We start from the raw sequence: 21,652 nt of genomic DNA, 5'->3' as shown, positions 1-21,652 counted from the left end.
CTGAGTCATAGGGATGTCAGCAGTGTAGACACTGTAGAGGATGGGTCCCAGGACCGAGCCCTGGGGCACACCTGCACCGATTCTTCTCCTGGTCGACAGGGATCCATCGATCTTAACTGAGAAAGTCCTACCGGAGAGATAGTTTTTAACGATTTTGACGATCTTTCCGGGGAAGCCTAGGGTGTACATCTTGTGTAGTATCCCGGTGTGCCAGACTGAGTCGAAGGCTTTTGCTACATCTAACAAGACAAGCCCGCAGTAGCCCTTTCGGTTGAAGCTGTCCGTAGCTGCTTCAACCACCCTCATAATATGCTGGGGGGCGGAGTGTCTTTGCCTGAATCCGAATTGGAATTTCGGCAGAATCTGCTTTCTTGTGATATGGTCCTGTATGGGGGTTAGTAGGAGGCGCTCGTAAAGTTTACTGAGGGTAGGGGGTTCGGTCGCGGCGGCGGCCGATTTAAATACTCCCCGCCCGCGGCGCGCTCCCTCCGCCATCCGCGCCACGGTAGCGCGGTGGAACAGATTGCGACGGTGTCTGAGATGACGTCGGTGTGATGGCTCTGTCCGCCGTGGTCGTCACAACTATGCGTTTGCTCGATTTACTCTTGATTAACCCAATCGCTGGTTCCCAAGCCTTGCTAAGATTATAGCCACAGTCACGGTTTATGAGGTCGTCATTGGTGCGAATTTCGATGGCCTCTCTAACAACGCTGTCCCAGTACCTCGACGTCTTTACCAGAATCCTCCTGCGGTCATACTCCATAGCGTGATTAGTAACAGATATGTTCGGCCAACTTAAATCGGAATCTTGGCAAGAAGGCGTCATATTCACGAAACCCCATTGGGTAAATTTAAAGAAACTGTATTCGGAAAAGGCTGTGTGACCACTCTGCTGTCACCATTCTTTATCTCGTGGAGAGATCTTGAGAATAAGGTAGGAGAGAATAGGGCACGTGCACGGCCATATAGTCATTTTGTCTTGCTTAGCACGCAAATGGAATAGAAATGAAAATCGGAAGTACTGGTACGATTTACCGTCTGCAGTGGACTGCATAGAGGACTGCAGAGTACGAGTATGTCTGTTGATGTAGATGTAGAGCGAAGAGCAAACCCCGCCTGCTGTTACAAACGAGTTGTGGCCACTTAATGTTTGCAGGTGGGACGTAGAGTGCTGCATGCAGCAGAGTTACCTGGCGAGGTTGACGCGCGCCTTCTGCCCCCCGGACAGCGAGGTCCCGCGCTCGCCCACGACGGTGAGGTCTCCCTGGGGCAGCAGGTCCAGGTCTCGCTGCAGCGCGCACACCCGGATCACCTCTCGGTAGCGCCGCCGGTCGAAAGGCAGCCCGAAGAGGATGTTCTGTCGCACCGTGGCCGCGAACACCCACGGGTCCTGACATGCGTACGACAGCCTGCCGCGCGCCTTGCACGTCCCCTCGCTCACCGTCAGCTCTCCCAGGATTGCTTGCAGCAGGGAGCTCTGGAACAGTGACACGTGCAGATTAACAAATACTAAGTTACTAACAAACACCAAGTATTAACAAATACTTAATTCCGCTTAGTGAAATTGTCACACTCAAGATCTACAGTTACTCCACGCGATACCTACACAATTCTCCACAGCGAATGTGAAAGAAATTGCTCCTGTTCCAGCAGCAGTCTGTCCTACATCTTTACATAAAGGTAGCGTTCCAAGTCATTGCATCAATGCGCAGTTTATTCACATTTTCAAGAATGATCATTGAAAAGATACACACAACTATAGCTCTGTATCGCTGACGTCGTTCTGTTGCAGGGTTTCGGAACACTTTTTATGCCCGCATATTATGACCATTAATGCGGTGTCGTCGAGAACCGAGAGCGGCGCGAGAAGTATCGACCACCGCAGAGATACTACACAGTGAAGCGGTATCACGAGGCACCAATGAGATGCTACGAAGAAGCCGTGCCTCGTGTAGTTACGAGGCGCCATCGCCGCGCCTCTGCCCTGACATAGCGTCACGAGAGGCCAGGAGGGCACTTCTGTTCGAGGTCGGGTCCTACCCATTTCCAGGAAGTTCCTGTCAGAGTAACGTCGTTGTCTTGTATACTTGCCGTGACAGCCGATGGCAACCGTGGGGCAGTGAAACGACCTCCTTCTCCTGCAAACTGCACCTATGCGGCAACGCCATAAGAACTGTGTCAACAAGTATCTACGAACTTGTGTTTTCTGGTGGCTGTAGTGAAGCCACATTACGGCTATTCTGAGCTTGTATCAATTCGCCACTGAGTAGCCGTGGCTCATTCAGTGTGTTATGAACAGCAAGTCCATGTGTGCAGTTTCATAGCTACAGCCGAGTCTGGAGAGCAAAAAGAATTTTTGTTGTAATTAATAAAGTATTCCTTATTCAGAGTCTTGTTATTACCTGCATTGCCATCTCAGTGTCCAAGAAGTCGGACATAACAAATAATATTCACAACATATACATGTAGGCAGAGTCAGCCCAAAAAAAGTACTGCTCATCACATGTTTCATATGCCGCAAAGTGTCAATGGAAAGCGTCAGAGACTGATGACCTCCGATGTTAAGTCCCATATTGCTCAGAGCCATTTGAAAGCGTCAAATTGTTTCCTGTTACAAACAAAATGATTTTAAAGCTCAATTTTACGCCTATTCGGTAAAGTGGTTCCAGATTACTGTAGTGCGATATTCGTTTTATCGGTATGTAGTAGCTGGTACACTGATACACGAAGAATAGCCAATACCCTAGCAGCGACTCGCGTGTCGCCCTGGCCCGCGCAGACTGCAGTCGCCAACAGCAGCGTTACTCGGTCGGGTTGATTTCTGGTAGTTGTTGGACATACAGTAATTTCATGAAAATCTGAGCTGAAGAAGTATCTGAATATTTAACCTCTCAAGGCAACTGAGGATTATGGTTTCTGATGCACGAATTGGTGGCTAAATTTTAAGATACTCAGTTGAATAGCGTAGAAACGACTAAACGCTAGTATCGAACACTGCAACTCCAAAGACAGGGGAGCGGTAGAAGGCATTAGTTTCAAGAATCTTCACTTGATTGTCCAAAATCTGATTACCAAGTACCTCCAGAAGAAAGCTCAAAAAGCAAAATCTTCTTTACTGACAAAGCTTCCACAGCCAACATCAAATTGAATTAACTCCTGTTGGGGATTAGGTCCCGTTGTTCTGCATCTAAAACAACTAATGAAACCGGTGTTTCGACCGTCCTTGGCGTGGTCCTTCAGGGCGACTAAACTAATGATTACAGAGGATGATTTTCTTTATATATTGACGTATTTCGGTTGTCACATGACAACTTTTGGTTTCTGGGAACTGTCACGTGAAAACCGAAATACAACGGTGTATGGGGTAGACCATCCTCAGAAACCAGCAGCTTAGTCACCCCGAAGATAACAGCTGAAAGGATTGTCGAAACGTCGGTTTTAATAGTCGCTTCAGTTTCAGAATGACGCGGCATATGGTCAAAAGGAGTTTACTCAAATTAAAATGGTATTTTCGGAGAAAGACTGGAGTTCGAAGTTCTCCGTTTCGTGCCTGTGTTCGTCAGCCCAGATGAAACTCCAAGTAACGGTAGAGACAAGTGGTAGCGCTGGCTGACGGCACACAGAGGCGCCTCCTCTTGAGATGACGTTCTGTTCCGTACCTTGCCGGCGCCGACGGGCCCAGCGACGCCCACCAGCTGTCCACGGTGCACGCGCAGGTCCACGGCGTCCAGCGTGTTGTCGCTGAGGCTCTCCACCCACTTGGCCGTCACCCTCTCCAATTGGACCGCAACGTCGTCTACCTTCTCCTCCTTGCCTTCCTTGTGGTCCACTCCGTTCAACAACACGCGGGACTTTGTTTCCGTTTCAGCGATCTCTTCATTCGCCAGGAATTCCTGTGTGAGAACAACATATAATGTATACTCATTATTATGTAAAATGTCAAAATAGTCTACATGCTGTAGTCTGCGTAGTTAAACGACGTTTTTGAGCCAGTAATGATTAGAGGGACTACCTTTTCACGAGGAATCCGAAACACACAGAAAATATGGTACATGCATTCATATGTCATCTTGATTGAATCAGTTTCTTTACTATCTTCTCTTAGTGCGTAGCATCCCTTATGCAAGTTAGTTGAAGCTATGTGAAGTTCAAAACTATGTGAAATTTTTTAGTATGTAACGTTGTCAGGTATTTTCTCACTACCATATGGACCCTAGACCGTGGCAATGATTGCTGAGCCGGCCGGAGTGGCCGCGCGGTTCTAGGCGCTGCAGTCTGGAACCGCGAGGCCGCCACGGTCGCAGGTTCGAATCCTGCCGCTGGCATGGATTGTGTGATGTCCTTAGGTTAGTTAGATTTAAGTAGTTCTAAGTTCTAGGGGACTGATGACCTCAGAAGGTAAGTCCCATACTGGTCAGAGCCATTTGAACCAATGATTGCTGTAGGAACGATATTTTCGAAGAATGGTAGACAAACGGGCATCTGTGCCCATGAAAAATTCCGCAGTCAGGCACATAGGGAGAAATCGACTTCCGTACATTGGCCTCTTAACGTCCCAAATCAGTGCTCGCAATTGTCATAGCTTGCAAAATGATCATTCAAATCGGTTCCTTTGAAACGCGACGGCTGATTTCCTTCCCCATCCTTCCCTAATAAGATAGAACCGATGACTTCGCTGTTTGGTCCCCTCCCCAAATCAACCAACTAACCATCCTTTTTTTCTAAGTAAAAGTAAAATTACTATCGTTTGTATCGTGATCTCGAAGTCTTTCAATGTTTTGACATGGCACTTGTAAAGCAGCGCATCCACTGTTCACAGAAGCGTTCGTAGCTGTACCTTGCATGGATCACGGTGTCCCGGGTTCGATTCCCGGCCGGATCGGGTATTATCTCTGCTCGAGGACTGGGTTTTCTGTGTTCTGTGTTGTCCGCATCATTTCATCGTCATTCATGGCCCATAAAAGAAGAATTTAGATCTCCACAAAATAGATGTTTTCTGATATAGCAAGTTCTGGGGTAAGGAAATTTAAGGAGACGACATCGGCTAAGCGTATTGGGAAATGAGGAATATTAGGTTGGAAAGAGGCGTATATAAGGGTAAGGGGTGCGTGCGGCGACAGTGACAATCTTTTCTTTTTACTTTACTGGATATGTAATTAACTGTCTTCTGAAGCTGGAGATGTTATTAAGTAATACAATGCAGGAGGTTGTTCCGGAATCGGGTTCCTGCTACTGAGATGTACTTCGAGAAAGTGACTGAACGACTGAGTGGAACAGAAAGGATGTTGCTGTGATGGGGACGGATGTTACTACGATGTAGTTCAGACAAGAGCATTAAGGTTGAGGAGAGAATGAAGGACAGTGTTCATTGATAAAACAGTAGAGAAGGCAGAGGTAAGAAACTGTTTGCGCTTGTCTGCACGCAGCTGTGCATTCGATGGTGAAATGTGATCAAAGAATAGAATATCACAGATATAACGAACACAGCATTCACACACAGTTTCTAGGGCCGTGAGCTTTACGGAGAAACGCCTTGCAGGATAATATCGCTATAGTCAATAACTGGAAGCGTAAATCTATGTACAAGTTTCTTTTTCAGGTCAAGAGGGAAGATCTTTTTATACTTCTGTAGGGCATGGAGACTTGCTGATGCCTTCTTGCACGTTACAGTTACGTGCTCAGTCCAGTTTAGATTTTCATCTGCCATGACTCCTTGACTCTTTGCTGAAGGAGAGAAGTTGATATTTGTCCCATTTAGAGTTAAAAATTGTAGGGATTCCCAATATTTCGGATTTGTGAGCCTAGAATGACCAGGCTGTACCGCTTGGGTTTTGGATGGTTTCAATTTAACCCTAGGAAAGAGACAGGAACTTCGCCTTCCTAGTAATCACCTTTCGAAGATGCGTCTCTACTTTTCTTATTTTTGGCGCGATTATCACATTCAACTGTTCAAAATCATGTAACGACAATCTAGTGAAATTGTGTTTGTTGCTTTGTGATTTAAATTGCTGAGAATAGGTACACAGAACGTTTTAGCACACATCAAAGTGGACACCATTTGAAGTGCGGGTTGTATTTGGGAGAAAAAAAGCTTTCTCCACACTTTTTCCAAAACTTAGCTGGAGTGGTTAATCATATCCCCTTTGTAATTTAGCAATCACAGAGGTGACGCAGTCACGTTGGGCATCTCGAGACACGATTTCGCTGGCCGTTGGGGCTCAGTTCGAAGCAGGACTCATCAATGAAGACAGTTCTGCTCCATTCAGTGGGATTCTGGAGACGCCCTGGACAGCGGTGGGATACCATACCGTTTGTCGCACGCCCTACAGCTCGACAACAAAGAGTGACGGTCTGGGGAGCGATTTATTTTAATAGCAGGATCCCTTTGGTTGTTATCCGCGACTCAGCGTTAAGTCGACGTTTTATTGCCAATCATAGCAAGCCACACTGGCTTACATTTCAGCAAAGGTAATGCCCGCAGGCACACGGTGAGAATTTATACTGCTTGTCTCACTGCTTGCCTAATCCTAGCTTGGTCAACAAGGTCACCGCATGTCTCCCCAATTGAGAGCGTTTTGGAGCATTACGGGCTGGGTTCTCCAACCAGTTCGGGATTTTGACGATCTAACGCCACAGTTGGACAGAATTTGCCACGATTTGCCTCAGAAGGACGTCCAACAACTCTGTCAATCAATTCCAAGCCGAATAACTGCTTGTATAAGGGCCACAAATGGACCAGCGCGTTATTGACTTGCTCAGTATGTGAAGCTCTTTGTCCTGAGTAAATCATTCTCTTTTCTGAAATTGTAATCATTTGCTTATCTGTACATCTACATCACATCTAACGATTTCCACCCCCTTCGGATAATTCCATCGTGATAAGTCGTTTTTTGTTGCATTAGAGTGTAATTATAAAATTAATGGATTACAACTTCCACCGTCTTTCACTTGTTTACACGTGCTTCCACGATGAGAGTAATAAGGAACTGGGGATCATCAGTGATCGCTCCTCAGTTGTTCCCATTTAGTGTTTTACTGTTCCCTGTTGATTCTTGGGCAAATAATGAATGGTACCACTTCTTTGTGAAGTGGCAAGAACGCAAACATAGGCGCGCGTGATTCCAATACTCCTTTCAAGGCAAACTGAGAAAAGTGAAATAAGGGCGTTACAAAACTAAAAAACAGGGAAAGGATTTTGGGCAACGTATGATCACCACACTGAGTTTTATAATACATTGTTGCAGAAAATTTCGAGCTGACATGGAGCATTGTCCTGCAAAATGATGGTCAGGACCTGCAGAAAGTGTCACCACTTCTGTCTCTATGCTGTTCATTTTTGGAACACAGCCTACGTCCAGCTTCAGCCAACTATTCTCGCTGCCTGAGGCATTTGTGGAGCAACCCTGGGGTTTTTCGAAGGCGTCTGTGCGATGCTGGTAGTCTCGCATAAAAATTGGGAGTCGCCACAAAGAACAAGTGTTGCAGACATAGCACACTGCACAAGTTGCGCGAATAAATAAATTTTCTACTGGGATTTTCACTTTCGTCAGCAGACCAACGCTAAAATTCTCGTTTTCACACGCAGATTTCGATTCTACAATTTTCGGATCAGTTTTACCTTCCTCATCGCTGCAAGTTTACCTCACACTACGGAAATATATTGCATATGAGCCATGTGTGATCCGATTGTCATTGGAATACCGACGAGATACATATAACGATGTTACGAACTGCGTGACCCCTCATGCCAGAGGTTCGAGTCCTCACTCGGGCATGGGTGTATGTATTGTCCTTAGCGTAAGCTAGTTTTAAGTTACTTTAATTAGTGTGTAAGTGTAGGGACCGATGACCTCAGCAGTTTGCTCCCTTAGGAATTCAAACACATTTGAACATATAACGAGAAGACATACGACGAACAGGAAACCAATAATCACTGTATACTTCTGTGTGTGCGATTGTGTATGTGTGCGTGTGTGTGTGTCAAAGCGTGATGTAACCACTGAGAATAATTTGCGAGTGAATCGGCTACTATCTTCGTTGGCAATTACAATGAGTGGGATGTGGTATTTGTGTTGTGCCGAGATGGTGTCTACGTTAAGGCAGCGCCTTATCCCTCCACTGTCACTTGTTACAACTGGGTCTCTCCTCCATCTTAATGACCTCGATGTCGGCGAAACGTTAAACTCTAACCTTCCTTCCTTGTTTGCATGTCTCATCCAAATCATGAGTAAATAAGAAGTTTGTTAAGTCTTCTGTCTTGCTTCGTGAAACTATAAAAATAGTGAGTATTTGTTACTATTTGGTCCACTATTCTGAAGGATATGTGTATTTACCACTATATACTAATACAATACACTCAGAAATTATAATTGTGTACTTACCTCGATTCTCCTGACTGAAACGAGCACCTCAGCTAATTCAGCTATGCCTCTAACGAACACCATGGACATTGTCTGGGCCAAAACATTGAAGTAAGTCAGAACAACGAACACCTGAAACAATGTGCACATTGACCGATTAGATAGATATGTACAATGTGTAAGTAGGATGTTTAGGTTTTTTTATTGGTAACGCCAACGCCACGTAGCGCTCTGTAAGAAAATCACTGGCTGTGCTGTGTGCAGTCTGTGGCTAGTTTGCATTGTTGTCTGCCATTGTAGTGTTGGGCAGCGGCAGCTGGATGCTTACAGCGCGTAGCGTTGCGCAGTTGGAGGCGAGCCGCCAGCTGTGGTGGATGTGAGGAGAGAAATGGCGGAGTTTTGTAATTTGTAAGACTGGATGTCATGAACTACCATATATATTTTGACTATTAAGGTAAATACATTGTTTGTTCTCTATTAAAATCTTTCATTTGCTAACTATCCCTATCAGTAGTTAGTGCCTTCTGTAGTTTGAATCTTTTATTTAGCTAGCAGTAGTGGCGCTCGCTGTATTGCAGTAGTTCGACTAACCAAGATTTTTGTGAGGTAAGTGATTTGTGAAACGTATAGGTTAATGTTAGTCAGGGCCATTCATTTGTAGGGATTTTTGAAAGTCAGATTACGTTGCGCTGAAAATATTGTGTGTCAGTTTAAGCATAGTCGTGTATAATTTTTCTAAGGGGACGTTTCAAATGTAACTCGTTCTTTGCAGTTATGAACCTGTCACGGCTTTGGGCTGCCTTATGCAAGTATAGTATGGGAATAATTGGGAAGCATGCACATGTAACTCAACTTTTAAATGCAATAAAATTAATTTTCATTTAAAGGAAATGATTTTGATTTACCTTGTCTGCTGTAAGGTCGTTTCCTGTTAGTACAAATGTGATCAATGAGCAGCACAGTGCGACTCGTGTAGTGCATAGGTTGAAAGACATAAAAATTCCACGTATGTAGGACGTTTTAATGATAACCTTCAGCTCCAGCCTGAAAAATTACAGTATTTTAATTTGTGTCATCATATCGGAGAGGTGTACTCGATGAACGTAAGGGATTTCTAATATGTCATCACATGAGGCAGCGGTCGTTAATGATGCAGAACTGATAGTCGTGCGTGGCATGATTGGCAGCATACTCACGCTAATATAACGTGCGGAAGCGGTTACTTACTTTCTGGCCAGCTCAATTAGCTTAGCGAAAGGTTTCTCCCAGGCGTACATTTTTATCACTTGCATTCCGGAAATGATCTCATCCGTGAGACGGACTCTCTTGTCTGTTTTTAGCGCCGTCTGACTGCGGTATTTCGATGAGAGCTTGCCCAGATACGCTGAAAGATAATTTTGACATGATATTTAAACGTGTGATCTATTAGCTGTTAAACGACGTTAATGAGAAGTATGACACTTCAGATACATGTTTTTATTTATAAATGTTGACAGTGTTGCGGGAGTCATTGACAGATAAAACCAATGAAAATACACATAGATACACAAAAACATTCGGTTCTGCTGCCTTTTCGTAGCGTATTACCATATCAAGTATTAGATCACTAGACAGATCAGATAAAATTCATCAATGGCAGAACTACACATACAAGATTGTCTACATAAAATGATGCCTCACTGTGGTTTTTAAATTGTGTAATAATATCTGAGAAATAAGGAGAACATAACTACTGTTTGTGTAGATGTAAAGAGAACATCTATCATCTATCTGCAAAAACCTCTACACAATGTATGGATCTATGAAAGGGTCTTTTGATAATTTCTGTTGACGATGATTATGAGAAGATAAAATGTCATACTCATAGTGTGCTGTAAAGAAACGTTTCTTTTTACATCCATGGTCGCAGACGCACAGAACTAAATAACTGAAATCGATCAGGAAGTAACAAAGGACTATTAGACTCCTACAAACGAAATAGAACAGCTTGAAGAATTCAAGCAACATGAATAAACTTATACTTCTAACTTAAAACAAAAACCATACGTGTCGGAATAAATCTGTATTGTGTAGTACTTATTGGGTATTATTTTGCCATGTGCAATGTAATCTATCAGAAAGAAACTTTAGCATCCTGTGAAGTAGTGGCCATTGTCTTTCTATAAGGGGCGGTCAAAAGAAAACGCGACAGGTGAGAAAAAATCAATTAAACTGTTCATTATCTCAAAAGTAATATATTTATCCTACTGTGAGAGAAGACGGTCAGTGCCTTCATGGAAAAATGTTAGCGGTTGCCTACGGAACCATGGTTGTACGCAGGCGTTCACCTCTTCGTCCAAAGCAAATCGATGGCCACAGTTGTTCTTCTTCAGGACTCGAAAAGTATAGTAATCGAATAGAGAGAGATCGGGGCTACACGGAGGATGTTTAAGGGCTTCCAAGCGAAACTTCTGCCGCGTAGACGAAACAACCTTGGCAGCATGTATCGAGTACGTTGTAGAAGTTTTGCTGGGGAGCACTTAACACATCCCCCATGCAGTCACTATCTCTTCCCGTGCGATTTCCGCACTTTTGGAGTCCTGAAGGAATACATTCGTTGCCGTCTACGTGCTTCGGATGAACAGGTGCTCACTTGGATACAATCCGTATGGCGATAATAATCATTTTATTTACTTTTCCCCATTTGTCTCATTTTGATTTGGCAGCACCTTATATAGGCTGAAATAGACTTTTCCGTTTTACTGCAGGTTCAAATGGCTCTAAGCACTATGGGACTTAACATCTTAAGTCATCCGTCCCCTAGACTAAGAACTTCTTAAACCTGACTAACCTAAGAAAATCACACACAATCATGTCCGAGGCAGGATTCGAATCTTCGACCGTAGCAGCAGCGCGGTTCCAGACTGAAGGGCCTAGAACCGCTCGGTCACAGCGGCCGGCTTTACTGCAGGATCCCACTTTTTTGAGTGAAGTTTCATTCCTCGCATGAAGTGGTGGATTCACGCAGCATCTAAAATAGTAAACTGGCGCACAAAGCCAGTCAAATCCCCATTAAAATATCCCAAACGGTACTAAGATGTTCACGTACCAATAATCGCCGGTTAATCAATTCCACTCCACACATCGAAAGTATTCGATTTTTCATGTGTGACTGCAGTTTTGGATGTTCTTCAGTTGGATCATCATCATGTCTGAATTCAGCCGCGTGGAGTAGCCGTGTGTTCTTGGGCGCCTTGCCACGGTTCGCGAAACTACCAGCATCGGAGGTTCGAGTCCTCCCTCGAGCAAGGGTGTGAAGTTATATTAAGTAGCGTGTAGGCCTAGGGACAGATGATCTCAGCAGTTTAGCCCCATATGAACTTACCACCACCACCACCCGTCTGAATTTAGCTGTCTATTTGCTAAGTACTACAAAAAAAATGGTTCAAATAGCTCTGAGCACTATGGGACTTAACATCTGAGGTCATCAGTCCCCTAGAAGTTTGAACTACTTAAACCTAACTAACCTAAGGACATCACACACATCCATGCCCGAGGCAGGATTCGAACTTGCGACCGTAGCAGCAGCGCGGTTCCGAACTGAAGCGCCTAGAACCCTTCGGCCACAATGGGCCGGCAAGTACTGCAACGCGGGAACGTACTTCATATAAACCTTCACCTAATTTAAACGAATTTCCATTGGCGACAAACTGTTCAAATCAAAGAAATATATGATAGCTTAGTATTCCAGTTAATCCATTTGAACGACACACACGATACGACTTTTCAAAACGGGTGTAAAAAAAACTATTCCGTAGATCATGTGTACTCTTGACTTTTGTTGTTGTCAAATATATATATATATATATATATATATATATATATATATATATATATATATATATATATATATATAATATCATTGATGGCAGTGCCAGCTCTGGTGTAGCCCAACAATCATTCTACAGAATGAGAAAAAGTGAGCTACAGAATGCGGGATTGAATTGGGAAGGAAAAGTAGAATCACTGAAAAAATATTTTGTACTTGTCACCGACAGTTAGCTAGAATGGCAGAAATAAGCAAATGATAAACCGGGAAAAGTTCGTCTTTCTTAAGGTTAATGCAGTCTGTGGCAGGTTATGTCTGATCATTATAATCGGCTCTGTTGACATTGGAATGAACGTGCCTAAGGATCGTGGAATGTAAGTGGCGGCCTGGAAATAAATCATTCGCATATACTGTATTCAAACATTATGAATCACCTTGAAGGGAACGATCTATTGATACGTAATCAGCATGGTTTCAGAAAACATCGTTCTTGTGCACTTTATTCGCACGAAGTAATGGCCGCTATCGACAGGGGATCTCAAGTTGATTCCGTATTTCTGGATTTCGGGAAAGCTTTTGACGCCGTTCCTCACAAGCGACTTCTAACCAAGCTGCGAGCCTATGGGGTATCGTCTCAGTTGTGCGACTGGATTTGTGATTTCCTATCAGGTGGTCGCAGTTCGTAGTAATAGAGGGCAAATCATCGAGTAAAACTGAAATGATATCAGGTGTTCCCCAGGGAAGCGTCCTGGGACCGCTGCTGTTCCTGATCTATATAAATTACCTGGGTGACAATCTGAGCAGTTCTCTTAGGTTGTTCGCAGATGATGCTGTAATTTACCGTCTAGTAAGGTCATCCGAAGACCAGTATCAGTTGCAAAGTGATTTAGAAAAGATTGCTGTATGGTGTGGCAGGTGGCAGTTGACGCTAAATAACGAAAAGTGTGAGGTGATCCACATTAGTTCCAAAAGAAATCCGTTGGAATTCGATTACTCGATAAATAGTACAATTCTCAAGGCTGTCAATTCAACTAAGTACCTGGGTGTTAAAACTGCGAACAACTTCAGTTGGATTGACCACATAGATAATATTGTGGGGAAGGCGAGCCAAAGGTTGCGTTTCATTGCCAGGACACTTAGAAGATGCAACAAGTCCACTAAAGAGACAGCTTACACTACATTCGTTCGTCCTCTGTTAGAATATTGCTTCGCGATGTGGGATCCTTACCAAGTGGGATAGACGGAGAACATCGAAAGGGTGCAAGAAAGGGTAGCTCGTTTTGTATTATCACGTGATAGGGGAGAGAGTGTGGCAGATATGACATGCGAGTTGGGATGGAAGTCATTAAAGCAAAGACGTTTTTCGTCACGGCGAGATCTATTTACGAAATTTCAGTCACCAACGTTCTCTTCCGAAAGCGAAAATATTTTGTTGAGCCCAACCTTCATAGGTAGGAATGATCATCAAAATAAAATAAGAGAAATGAGAGCTCGAACAGAAAGGTTTAGGTGTTCGTTTTTCCCGCGCGCAGTTCGGGAGTGGAATGGTAGAGAGATAGTATGATTGTGGTTCGATGAACCCTTTGCCCAGCATTTAAATGTGAATTGCGGAGTAGTCATGTAGATGTAGATGTAGATTCCGGAAAGTAGGGAAAGTGTTCACTACGAGCTGATTGTAATGCTGCAACGATTCGAGACGACAGTAACACAGCGGTCACTGGCCTAGGATCAGCATCAACATGCGTGTTCTTGAATATATTGCATTTGAGCCAAGCTTACACATTTAGTTAAGATACAATGCAAGTTGGAGGAAATAGTTACGTAGTCGCCAGAAGTAATTATGTTACTTCGACTATAATAATGTCGCTGTTCGCAACAAGAATATAAAAATAAAAGAATAGACACGTGACGGCTCCACCTTGCGTAGGCACGATGACGAAGACCAGGCCAATTCCAACGAAGGCGGAAGCACCAATCATGGAGTAGATGAAGTAGGCGCAGATGCAGCCGGTGACTGGCGCGCACCACATGCTGTGCATGAACACGGACACCAGGTCGAACCGGCTGACGTCGTTGGACAGCAGGTTCACCACCTGCCCAGCAGCCGTCTCACCCAGCGCCGTGCGGCTCAGCCGTAACGACTGAAATGCACGGTGTTATTTGTGTTTATTGTTGTTTTTGCAACGTTCACCTCTTACCTTATTGATTCGCTATGTTTCAAAATATATTGTTGAGCAGAACAAGAAACGTAATCAAATTCCAGTTACTATTACCTATATACACTTTCGAAATAAAGAAGAGAGAAAGAGTGAAGGGAGGTTTAAAATTTAAGACACAGCTAAGTGGGTAATCCCAAAAGTAAGGTCTCCTACATTTTTACACGTACATAGACCTGTTTATTCTTACAGTGGTTTGCATCAGTTAACAGCTTGAACATTTAGCTATTTTTCGACATTATCACCATGTCTGTCGATGCATTTTTGTAGACGCTGTGACAGTTTTTGTATGCCCATGTCATACCAGCTCGCCGCCATGCTGTTCAGAAAGTTATATACCTCTTCTTTCACCTCGTCGTCGGAGCTGAATCGTTTTCCGGCCAAATGTTCTTTTAGCCTAGGGAACAGGTGATAGTCACTGGGCCCCAAGGTAGGAATGTAGACTGGGTGGGTGATTACGTTCCTCTGAAACTGTTGCATTAGAGCAACGGTTTGCCGAGCGATGTGTGGGCGAGCGTTGTCATGGAAAATGTGTACACCCTTGCTCAACATTCCTCTTCTCCGGTTCTGAATTGCCCGTTTGAGTTTTTTGAGAATCTCACAGTACCTGAGCATTAATTGTGGTCCCAGCGATTCAGCCCCGACGACAAGGTGAAAGAAGAGGTTCATAACTTTCTGAACAGCATGGTGGCGAGCTGGTATGACATGGGCATACAAAAACTGCCACATCGTCGACGAAAATGCATCGACAGAAATGGTGCTCGTGTCGAAAAATAGCTAAATGTTCAAGCTGTAAACTGATGTAAACCACTGTAGAAATAAACAGGTCTATGTACTTATACGAAAATAGAAGACCTTACTTTTGGGATTATCCCCGTAATTGTGTCACACAGAAGTTGTTAAGGCATCGTGCCAGCCTCGCTCTACTGATGTAACAGCGCCATTTTGTAAAGTCGTTACCGATATCAATAATTGCTTCTTAGCCTACATACAGTCTCATAAATTTCTTTTTTTTAATGTAAATATCGAGAAACTACAGTTCGTTTTGTTTCTTTCGTGCTGAAGTATTAAGGGTTGCATGAATGTTTCATGAAACTCTTAAAAATAATTCATTGATGTTACCTAAACCTTCCACTTTCTTTGACAGAATTTTCAAATATTTGGAAAAAGTCATTTAAGATGACTTGTTGATCATCGAAGATCTTTACAGTGACCATTTACAGTGCGAGAAAGTAGTTCGTGGCGCATATTGACTTCCCACCTTTCGTCACGCCAAATAAAAATCCATGGTCATCGACTCCTGAGACCGGGCTAACTGAAAGGTAGAAACAACTGCGGTAATTTCATTGACTGGAAAATACACTAGTTTGCAAGACTTCAGAACGAAAGTAACTTTCGCATGACGTTACTGCCAAGTAACATGAACTTGGACGATACATAGAAAGAACAGCTACACTGTAGTACAAAAGGTAACTGAAAGAAATATGCAATGAGACGACCAGGAACGACGCTCTTATTCAAAGGCAGTAATTACACTGAAGTCACTGAGGTTCATGATAGACTCCTGGACGAAACAAAAGGCGGGACACGGTTCTCAATAGTGTGTGTGATCACCACGGAAGGCAATGCACGCTCTGTAACGTGTTCCCGTGCTGACTACAGGGTCGGTGAGGAGTTCTTCTGGTAGGGCGTTTGATTCCTCCACCAAGGCGGATGACAATTCGTGGATGGTCGTTGGTGACTGTGGACGTGCTTCAACACATCTGCACAACGCATGTCATGAGTGCTCGATGGGATTTATGTCGGCGGAAAGGGGAACCCAGTCTACTCGCCGAATATTCCCTCGTTCCAGGAGCTCCTCCACTTGTGCTGTGCGATGCTGTCGCGGACTGCCAGTCATAAAAATGAAGCCACGGTCGTACACATCCCCAGTTTGGTATTAAGTACACTGTCGGAACATCGTTGACGGGTGAGTGTACCATTTTCAAATATTTCAAGATCAGTACGCCCGTGCAACTTTTTGCCATCGCGTACCGTAGCACCTGGGCCCCCAAAATGACCATATTCTGTTCCTGGGTGCACTACATGTTCCCATCTATCGCCATATAAGAGCACGTCCAGCATCTTCGAAATGATAGTTTTGGGTCCAGATGTTATAGTGTGGGAGGCATAATGGTATATTGGTGTGCTGACCTACAAATATTGAATACGGTACACTCGCCGCTCAACGTTATTGTAACACTGTACGTCTTCCCAATGTGCACCTTATCAGGGACGAATTCGGCCCTTATTTCATTTTTACGAATGACAGTGTGCAACCGCATCGAACAGCCGCAGGTGGAAGAGCTGTTGGAACGAGACCATATTCTGCGAACGAAGTGGCCTGTACTTTTCACCCTACTTAAATCCCATAGAGCAGGAGTGGGATGCGATGTGGAGACGTATTACAGTCCGTCCACCCACATATACCAACGTCCATACCGCAGCTGGCAACCACGCTGGTGGAGGATTGGAACTCTCTACCAGAAGAACTCCTTACCAACCTTGTGGCCAGCATGGAATCTCTTTGCAAAGCGTGCACTGCCATCCGTGGTAACCACACAGCCTGTTAAGAACCATGTTCCGCCTTTTGTATTGTCCAGGAGATCATGTTAAATGGTGGGGACTTCATTGTAATTAATGTCTTTGAATGATAATGTCGTTTCTGTTGGTCTCATTGCGTATTTCTGTCAGTTACCTTCTCTGACATGCTGAAGCAGTTCTTTCAATCAGCGGTCGAAGTTTCATCGAGCTATGTTACTTGGCAGTGACGCATCATGTGGAAGTTGGAGTTACAAATGGTCCTCAAACCGTATTTTGAAAAATCTTAAGTATAGTTGTTTTTCTATGTGATCGAGTAAATAATGAATATGGCAGCCTGCCGGTCAGCTAACGACGTCAGACATTTCATGTGACAAAAAATACTGTGTGAGGTGTCTATTTTGCAAGACCACAAATAACTGTTACTTGTATTATGTATTCCAGTGTGGCCGAAGCCTCGTTCGCCACCGGTAAGTATACTGGAAACAAATCAACTTTTTTTTTAATAAGTGAGACAATATAAGAAATTGAGAACTGTTCTTAGTTACAGATGTTCAAGACACTAATACTTTGACTCACTTTATTTGTTCGGTGTCCTGCTGTATCATGTGTGAGGGATAGACAGCCACAAAAGGAAAAGTGCCTGTAGACAGTACGAACGTACGGTGAGTAATGGTATCCCTCTGCGAAACGGCAGCAGGAAATAGGAAGGATCGTCTTGTGCACTCAGTGTGCATGCCTGGGAGCCTCATGTAATATGTTGAACACAGTTTTATCAGCATCCGCTGAGGGAATAGGGTACAACCGCCTGTAGACTGGCGCACGTTGGAATGAGCAACGCTTGTCGTCTGGTCTGACTTGTAAGACAGAAATGGGTTTGAGCACTATGGGACTTAACATCTGAGGTCATCAGTCCCCTAGAACTTAGAACTACTTAAACCTAACTAACCTAAGGACATCACACACATCCAAGACCGCGGCAGGATTCGAACCTGCGACCGTAGCGGTCGCGCGGTTCCAGACTGTAGCGCCTAGAACCGCTCGGCCACTCTGGCCGGCTTGTAAGACACAGTAAGAGCGTGGGTCTCAGAAGGCAAAGTTGAGACGGTGTTGTGTTTTTACATGGTGTTTTGATCATTAAGGCTGGAATTTTCAAAAAATGGTTCAAATGGCTCAGAGCACTATGGGACTTAACATCTGTGGTCATCAGTCCCCTATAACTTAGTACTTAAACTTAACTAACCCAAGGACATCACACACATCCATGCCCGAGGCAGGATTCGAACCGGCGACCATAGCGGTCACGAAGTTCCAGACTGAATCGCCTAGAACCGCACGGCCACACTGGCCGGCTGGAATTTTCTGGAAGTGAATGGTCACGTTCTTGGATGTCCAGCGTCTGGCAGAGATGATGGAGAAGAGCAGCATTGCTCAAGGAATTTCAGAGAAACACACTATATACTGCATGGCCCCAATAACTGCCCATGGTCCACCGGTCCTGAGTCGAGTGGAAGACTTGAACCAGATGTTTCGAATGTGCTGTAACAATCTGGGTTGCCACTTCTTAGACTTGTGTTATGGAGCTAAAAACCATGGGGTGCCCTTGAATATCTACATATCAACCGAGGCAGTTTACTGTGTCTGAACGTCCACAAAAGTTCTTTTTTTATTTTATTTATTTATTTACTTTTTTTGCCGAGCGGTCTGAGGCGCTGCAGTCATGGACTGTGCGGCTGATCCTGGTGGAGGTTCGAGTCCTCCTTCGGGCATGGACATGTGTGGTTGTCCTTAGGATAAATTATGTTAAGTAGTGTGCAAGCTTAAGGACTGATGACCTTAGCAGTTAAGTCCCATAAGATTTCACACAAAATTAAAAAAATGATTTTTTTTGCGACTCTTCGTCGTTCCAAGTAATAATAGCTGAATGAGAACCGAAGTATTCGAAATATTAGTGTCAGACCCAAAGACTTCCCGCGAATTAGACTATTAAAATAGTAGTGGTTACCTATCGAAATATTCGCATCAAAGAACAGAAGTATGACTCTCGCATTATATGGCCGTCGAAGGGAGTGATGGGTTTGAGAATCAGTCTTGTAGACTGCATGCTAAGGAGCATGCTCCAATACATGGAGTGGAAGATTTGGAAAGATGGCACTTCCGAATAAATTGCCATAATTTTGGGTACTGATACGTTTCTATTTCACTGTAAATTTATTTCAGAAGGCTTTTTGTTTCATTCCATGTCCCTTTGAATTTTTAAGTTCACGGATTCGTAGATATGCTTGAGACCAAAAATAATGGTCAGCCTTTGACCTGCAGTTCTTACCCTTGAGAAATGTGGCAGAGACAAGTGTGGGACTCACCTTGCGGTAGATGAGCGAGCAGCAGGAGGTGCGCATGCGCATTCCGGTCCTGAGTGCGCCCAGCATGTAGTGGTTGAAGGAGACCGTGCTGAGCGCCGTGATGACGACGATGGCGGCGGCGTACAGCACCGCCTCTTCTCTCGGCATGGTGCGCGGCGGCGTGAAGTACTGCAGCAGGTAGCCCAACATCAGGGGCTGCAGCATCCTGCCGGGCAACCAGGCATTTGCAGTTACCTGACTGGGCAGCGGTTTCCTGACTCTGTCAGCCGGTGTTTTTCTCCAGTATGGGGAATAGTCACTCATTGTTTAGCCGTTGTTTTCACCGTCATCAGGAGTGATACTGGCAGACTTGTAAGACGTAGTAAAGCGTGGGAGCCGGAGGCAAAGTTGAGACGCTGTTTTGTTTTTACATGGTTTTTCGATCATTACTGCTGGAATTTTCCGGAAGTGAATGGCCATGTACTGAAAATGGCACAGAGATTCCGAAGTACCTTATCTGATGAGAAGTCTCAGGATACCTATTATTGGACATTAATGGGGGGAATGTGCGATGGGTATACTTTCATTGATGATCCTCAAAAGCCGAAACCAGAGATAGCAGTGATGCTGGACGCTGGGGCTGATGTCGGGATTCTGGGCAGGCCAATCCATTGGAATGGTACTGTCTACAAACTAATGCCTCATATATACTGTTTTATGACAGAGTGCATTGTCTTGCTGGTGCAAACAAACATCGTCTCCGCATTGTTCCCCTGCTGTACGCTGTACGCAGTGCTCTAAAATGTGTTCATAACCTTCCGCATTTAGCGATTTCTTAAGGGCAAGTAGGGGACCACAGCACAACCGCGAAAATCATCCCTATACCGTAACACCGTCTCTTACGTACATCAGTCGCAGTTGGCACTACACTTGATGACAGGTAACGTTCTCGAGGTATTCGCCTAACCCAAATCATCTCATCGGATTACCGCAAGGTATAGTGTGATTGAACTCTCAAAATCACTCGTTGTTAGTCATCCACTGTCCAGTGGCGTCCCTCTTAACGCTACTTCTTTGCACTGAAAACAAAAATATAGAGCTTATGAGAAACTGCTCGACCATTATACCCTGTTCTCTTTAATTCCGCACATGTGACAAGTACAAAACCGAAGAAACAACCGCAGATAAACCCAAACACCGCGAGAATATTGGAAACCTCGCGCGACGCGCATGCTGTATAGCTTAGGTGCTTTTCGTAGGCCAGTTTGAGGTAGTTTTCCGACTTGATAGAAAGCAAGCGTCCTGTATCAATATGTTCGTCTCAACTTCCTCTATATTACAGTGGCACGTTGTAAACAGTGACTATGTATAATACAGGAAACAAATAGAAATGTACATTAAAAGTGTTCTCTCTCGGAACCATTCGGAATAGGGCATATATCCATATCAAGTTTTTTGTTCAGAATTACTATGCTATCACTCGTAGAAACACGTACCTTACCTCCTGACTCACCCTATATAACGAAACATACCCTATATACAGGGTGTTACAAAAAGGTACGGCCAAACTTTCAGGTTACATTCCTCACACACAAAGAAAGAAAATATGTTATGTGGTCATGTGTCCGGAAACCCTTACTTTCCATGTTAGAGCTCATTTTATTACTTCTCTTCAAATCACATTAATCATGGAATGGAAACACACAGCAGCAGAACGTACCAGCGTGACATCAAACACTTTGTTACAGGAAATGTTCAGAATGTCCTCCGTTAGCGAGGATACATGCATCCACCCTCCGTCGCATGGAAACCCTGATGCGCTGATGCAGCCCTGGAGAACGGCGTATTGTATCACAGGGGTCCACAATACGAGCACGAAGAGTCTCTACATTTGGTACCGGGGTTGCGTAGACAAGAGCTTTCAAATGCCCCCATAAATGAAAGTCAAGAGGGTTGAGGTAAGGAGAGTGTGGAGGTCATGGAATTGGTCCGCCTCTACCAATCGATTGGTCACCGAATCTGTTGTTGAGAAGCGTACGAACACTTCGACTGCAATGTGCAGGAGCCCCATCGTGTATAAACCACATGTTGTGTCGTACTTATAAAGGCACATGTTCTAGCAGCACAGGTAGAGTATCCCGTATGAGATCATGATAACGTGCACCATTGAGCGTAGGTGGAAGAACATGGGGCCCAATCAAGACATCACCAACAATGCCTGCCCAAACGTTCACAGAAAATCTGTGTTGATGATGTGATTGCACAATTGCGTGCGAATTATCGTCAGCCCACACGTGTTGATTGTGAAAATTTACAATTTGATCACGTTGGAATGAAGCCTCACCC

The 21,652-nt window shown here is 44.3% G+C and overlaps 1 protein-coding gene across 3 annotated transcripts in view; it reads right to left on the bottom strand.

Annotated features, from left to right (window-relative positions):
* The window catches only part of LOC126334772 (ATP-binding cassette sub-family C member 4-like), a 548,862-nt gene that overhangs the window by 87,913 nt on the left and 439,297 nt on the right, over positions 1 to 21,652 (bottom strand). For all 3 annotated transcript variants that reach the window (XM_049997356.1, XM_049997361.1, XM_049997359.1), the window contains exons 4-10: positions 19,328 to 19,532; positions 14,087 to 14,309; positions 9,588 to 9,744; positions 9,266 to 9,404; positions 8,382 to 8,492; positions 3,660 to 3,893; positions 1,191 to 1,477 (exon numbers count right to left, since the gene is read on the bottom strand). In XM_049997356.1, the coding sequence (XP_049853313.1) occupies positions 1,191 to 1,477; positions 3,660 to 3,893; positions 8,382 to 8,492; positions 9,266 to 9,404; positions 9,588 to 9,744; positions 14,087 to 14,309; positions 19,328 to 19,532 (1,356 nt within the window). The remainder of the gene's footprint in view (positions 1 to 1,190; positions 1,478 to 3,659; positions 3,894 to 8,381; positions 8,493 to 9,265; positions 9,405 to 9,587; positions 9,745 to 14,086; positions 14,310 to 19,327; positions 19,533 to 21,652) is intronic.

This window comes from Schistocerca gregaria, chromosome 2 (assembly GCF_023897955.1).
Source record: "Schistocerca gregaria isolate iqSchGreg1 chromosome 2, iqSchGreg1.2, whole genome shotgun sequence".
In the NCBI taxonomy this organism is placed as follows: domain Eukaryota; kingdom Metazoa; phylum Arthropoda; class Insecta; order Orthoptera; family Acrididae; genus Schistocerca; species Schistocerca gregaria.
This window is presented reverse-complemented; position numbering and strand designations above follow the sequence as displayed.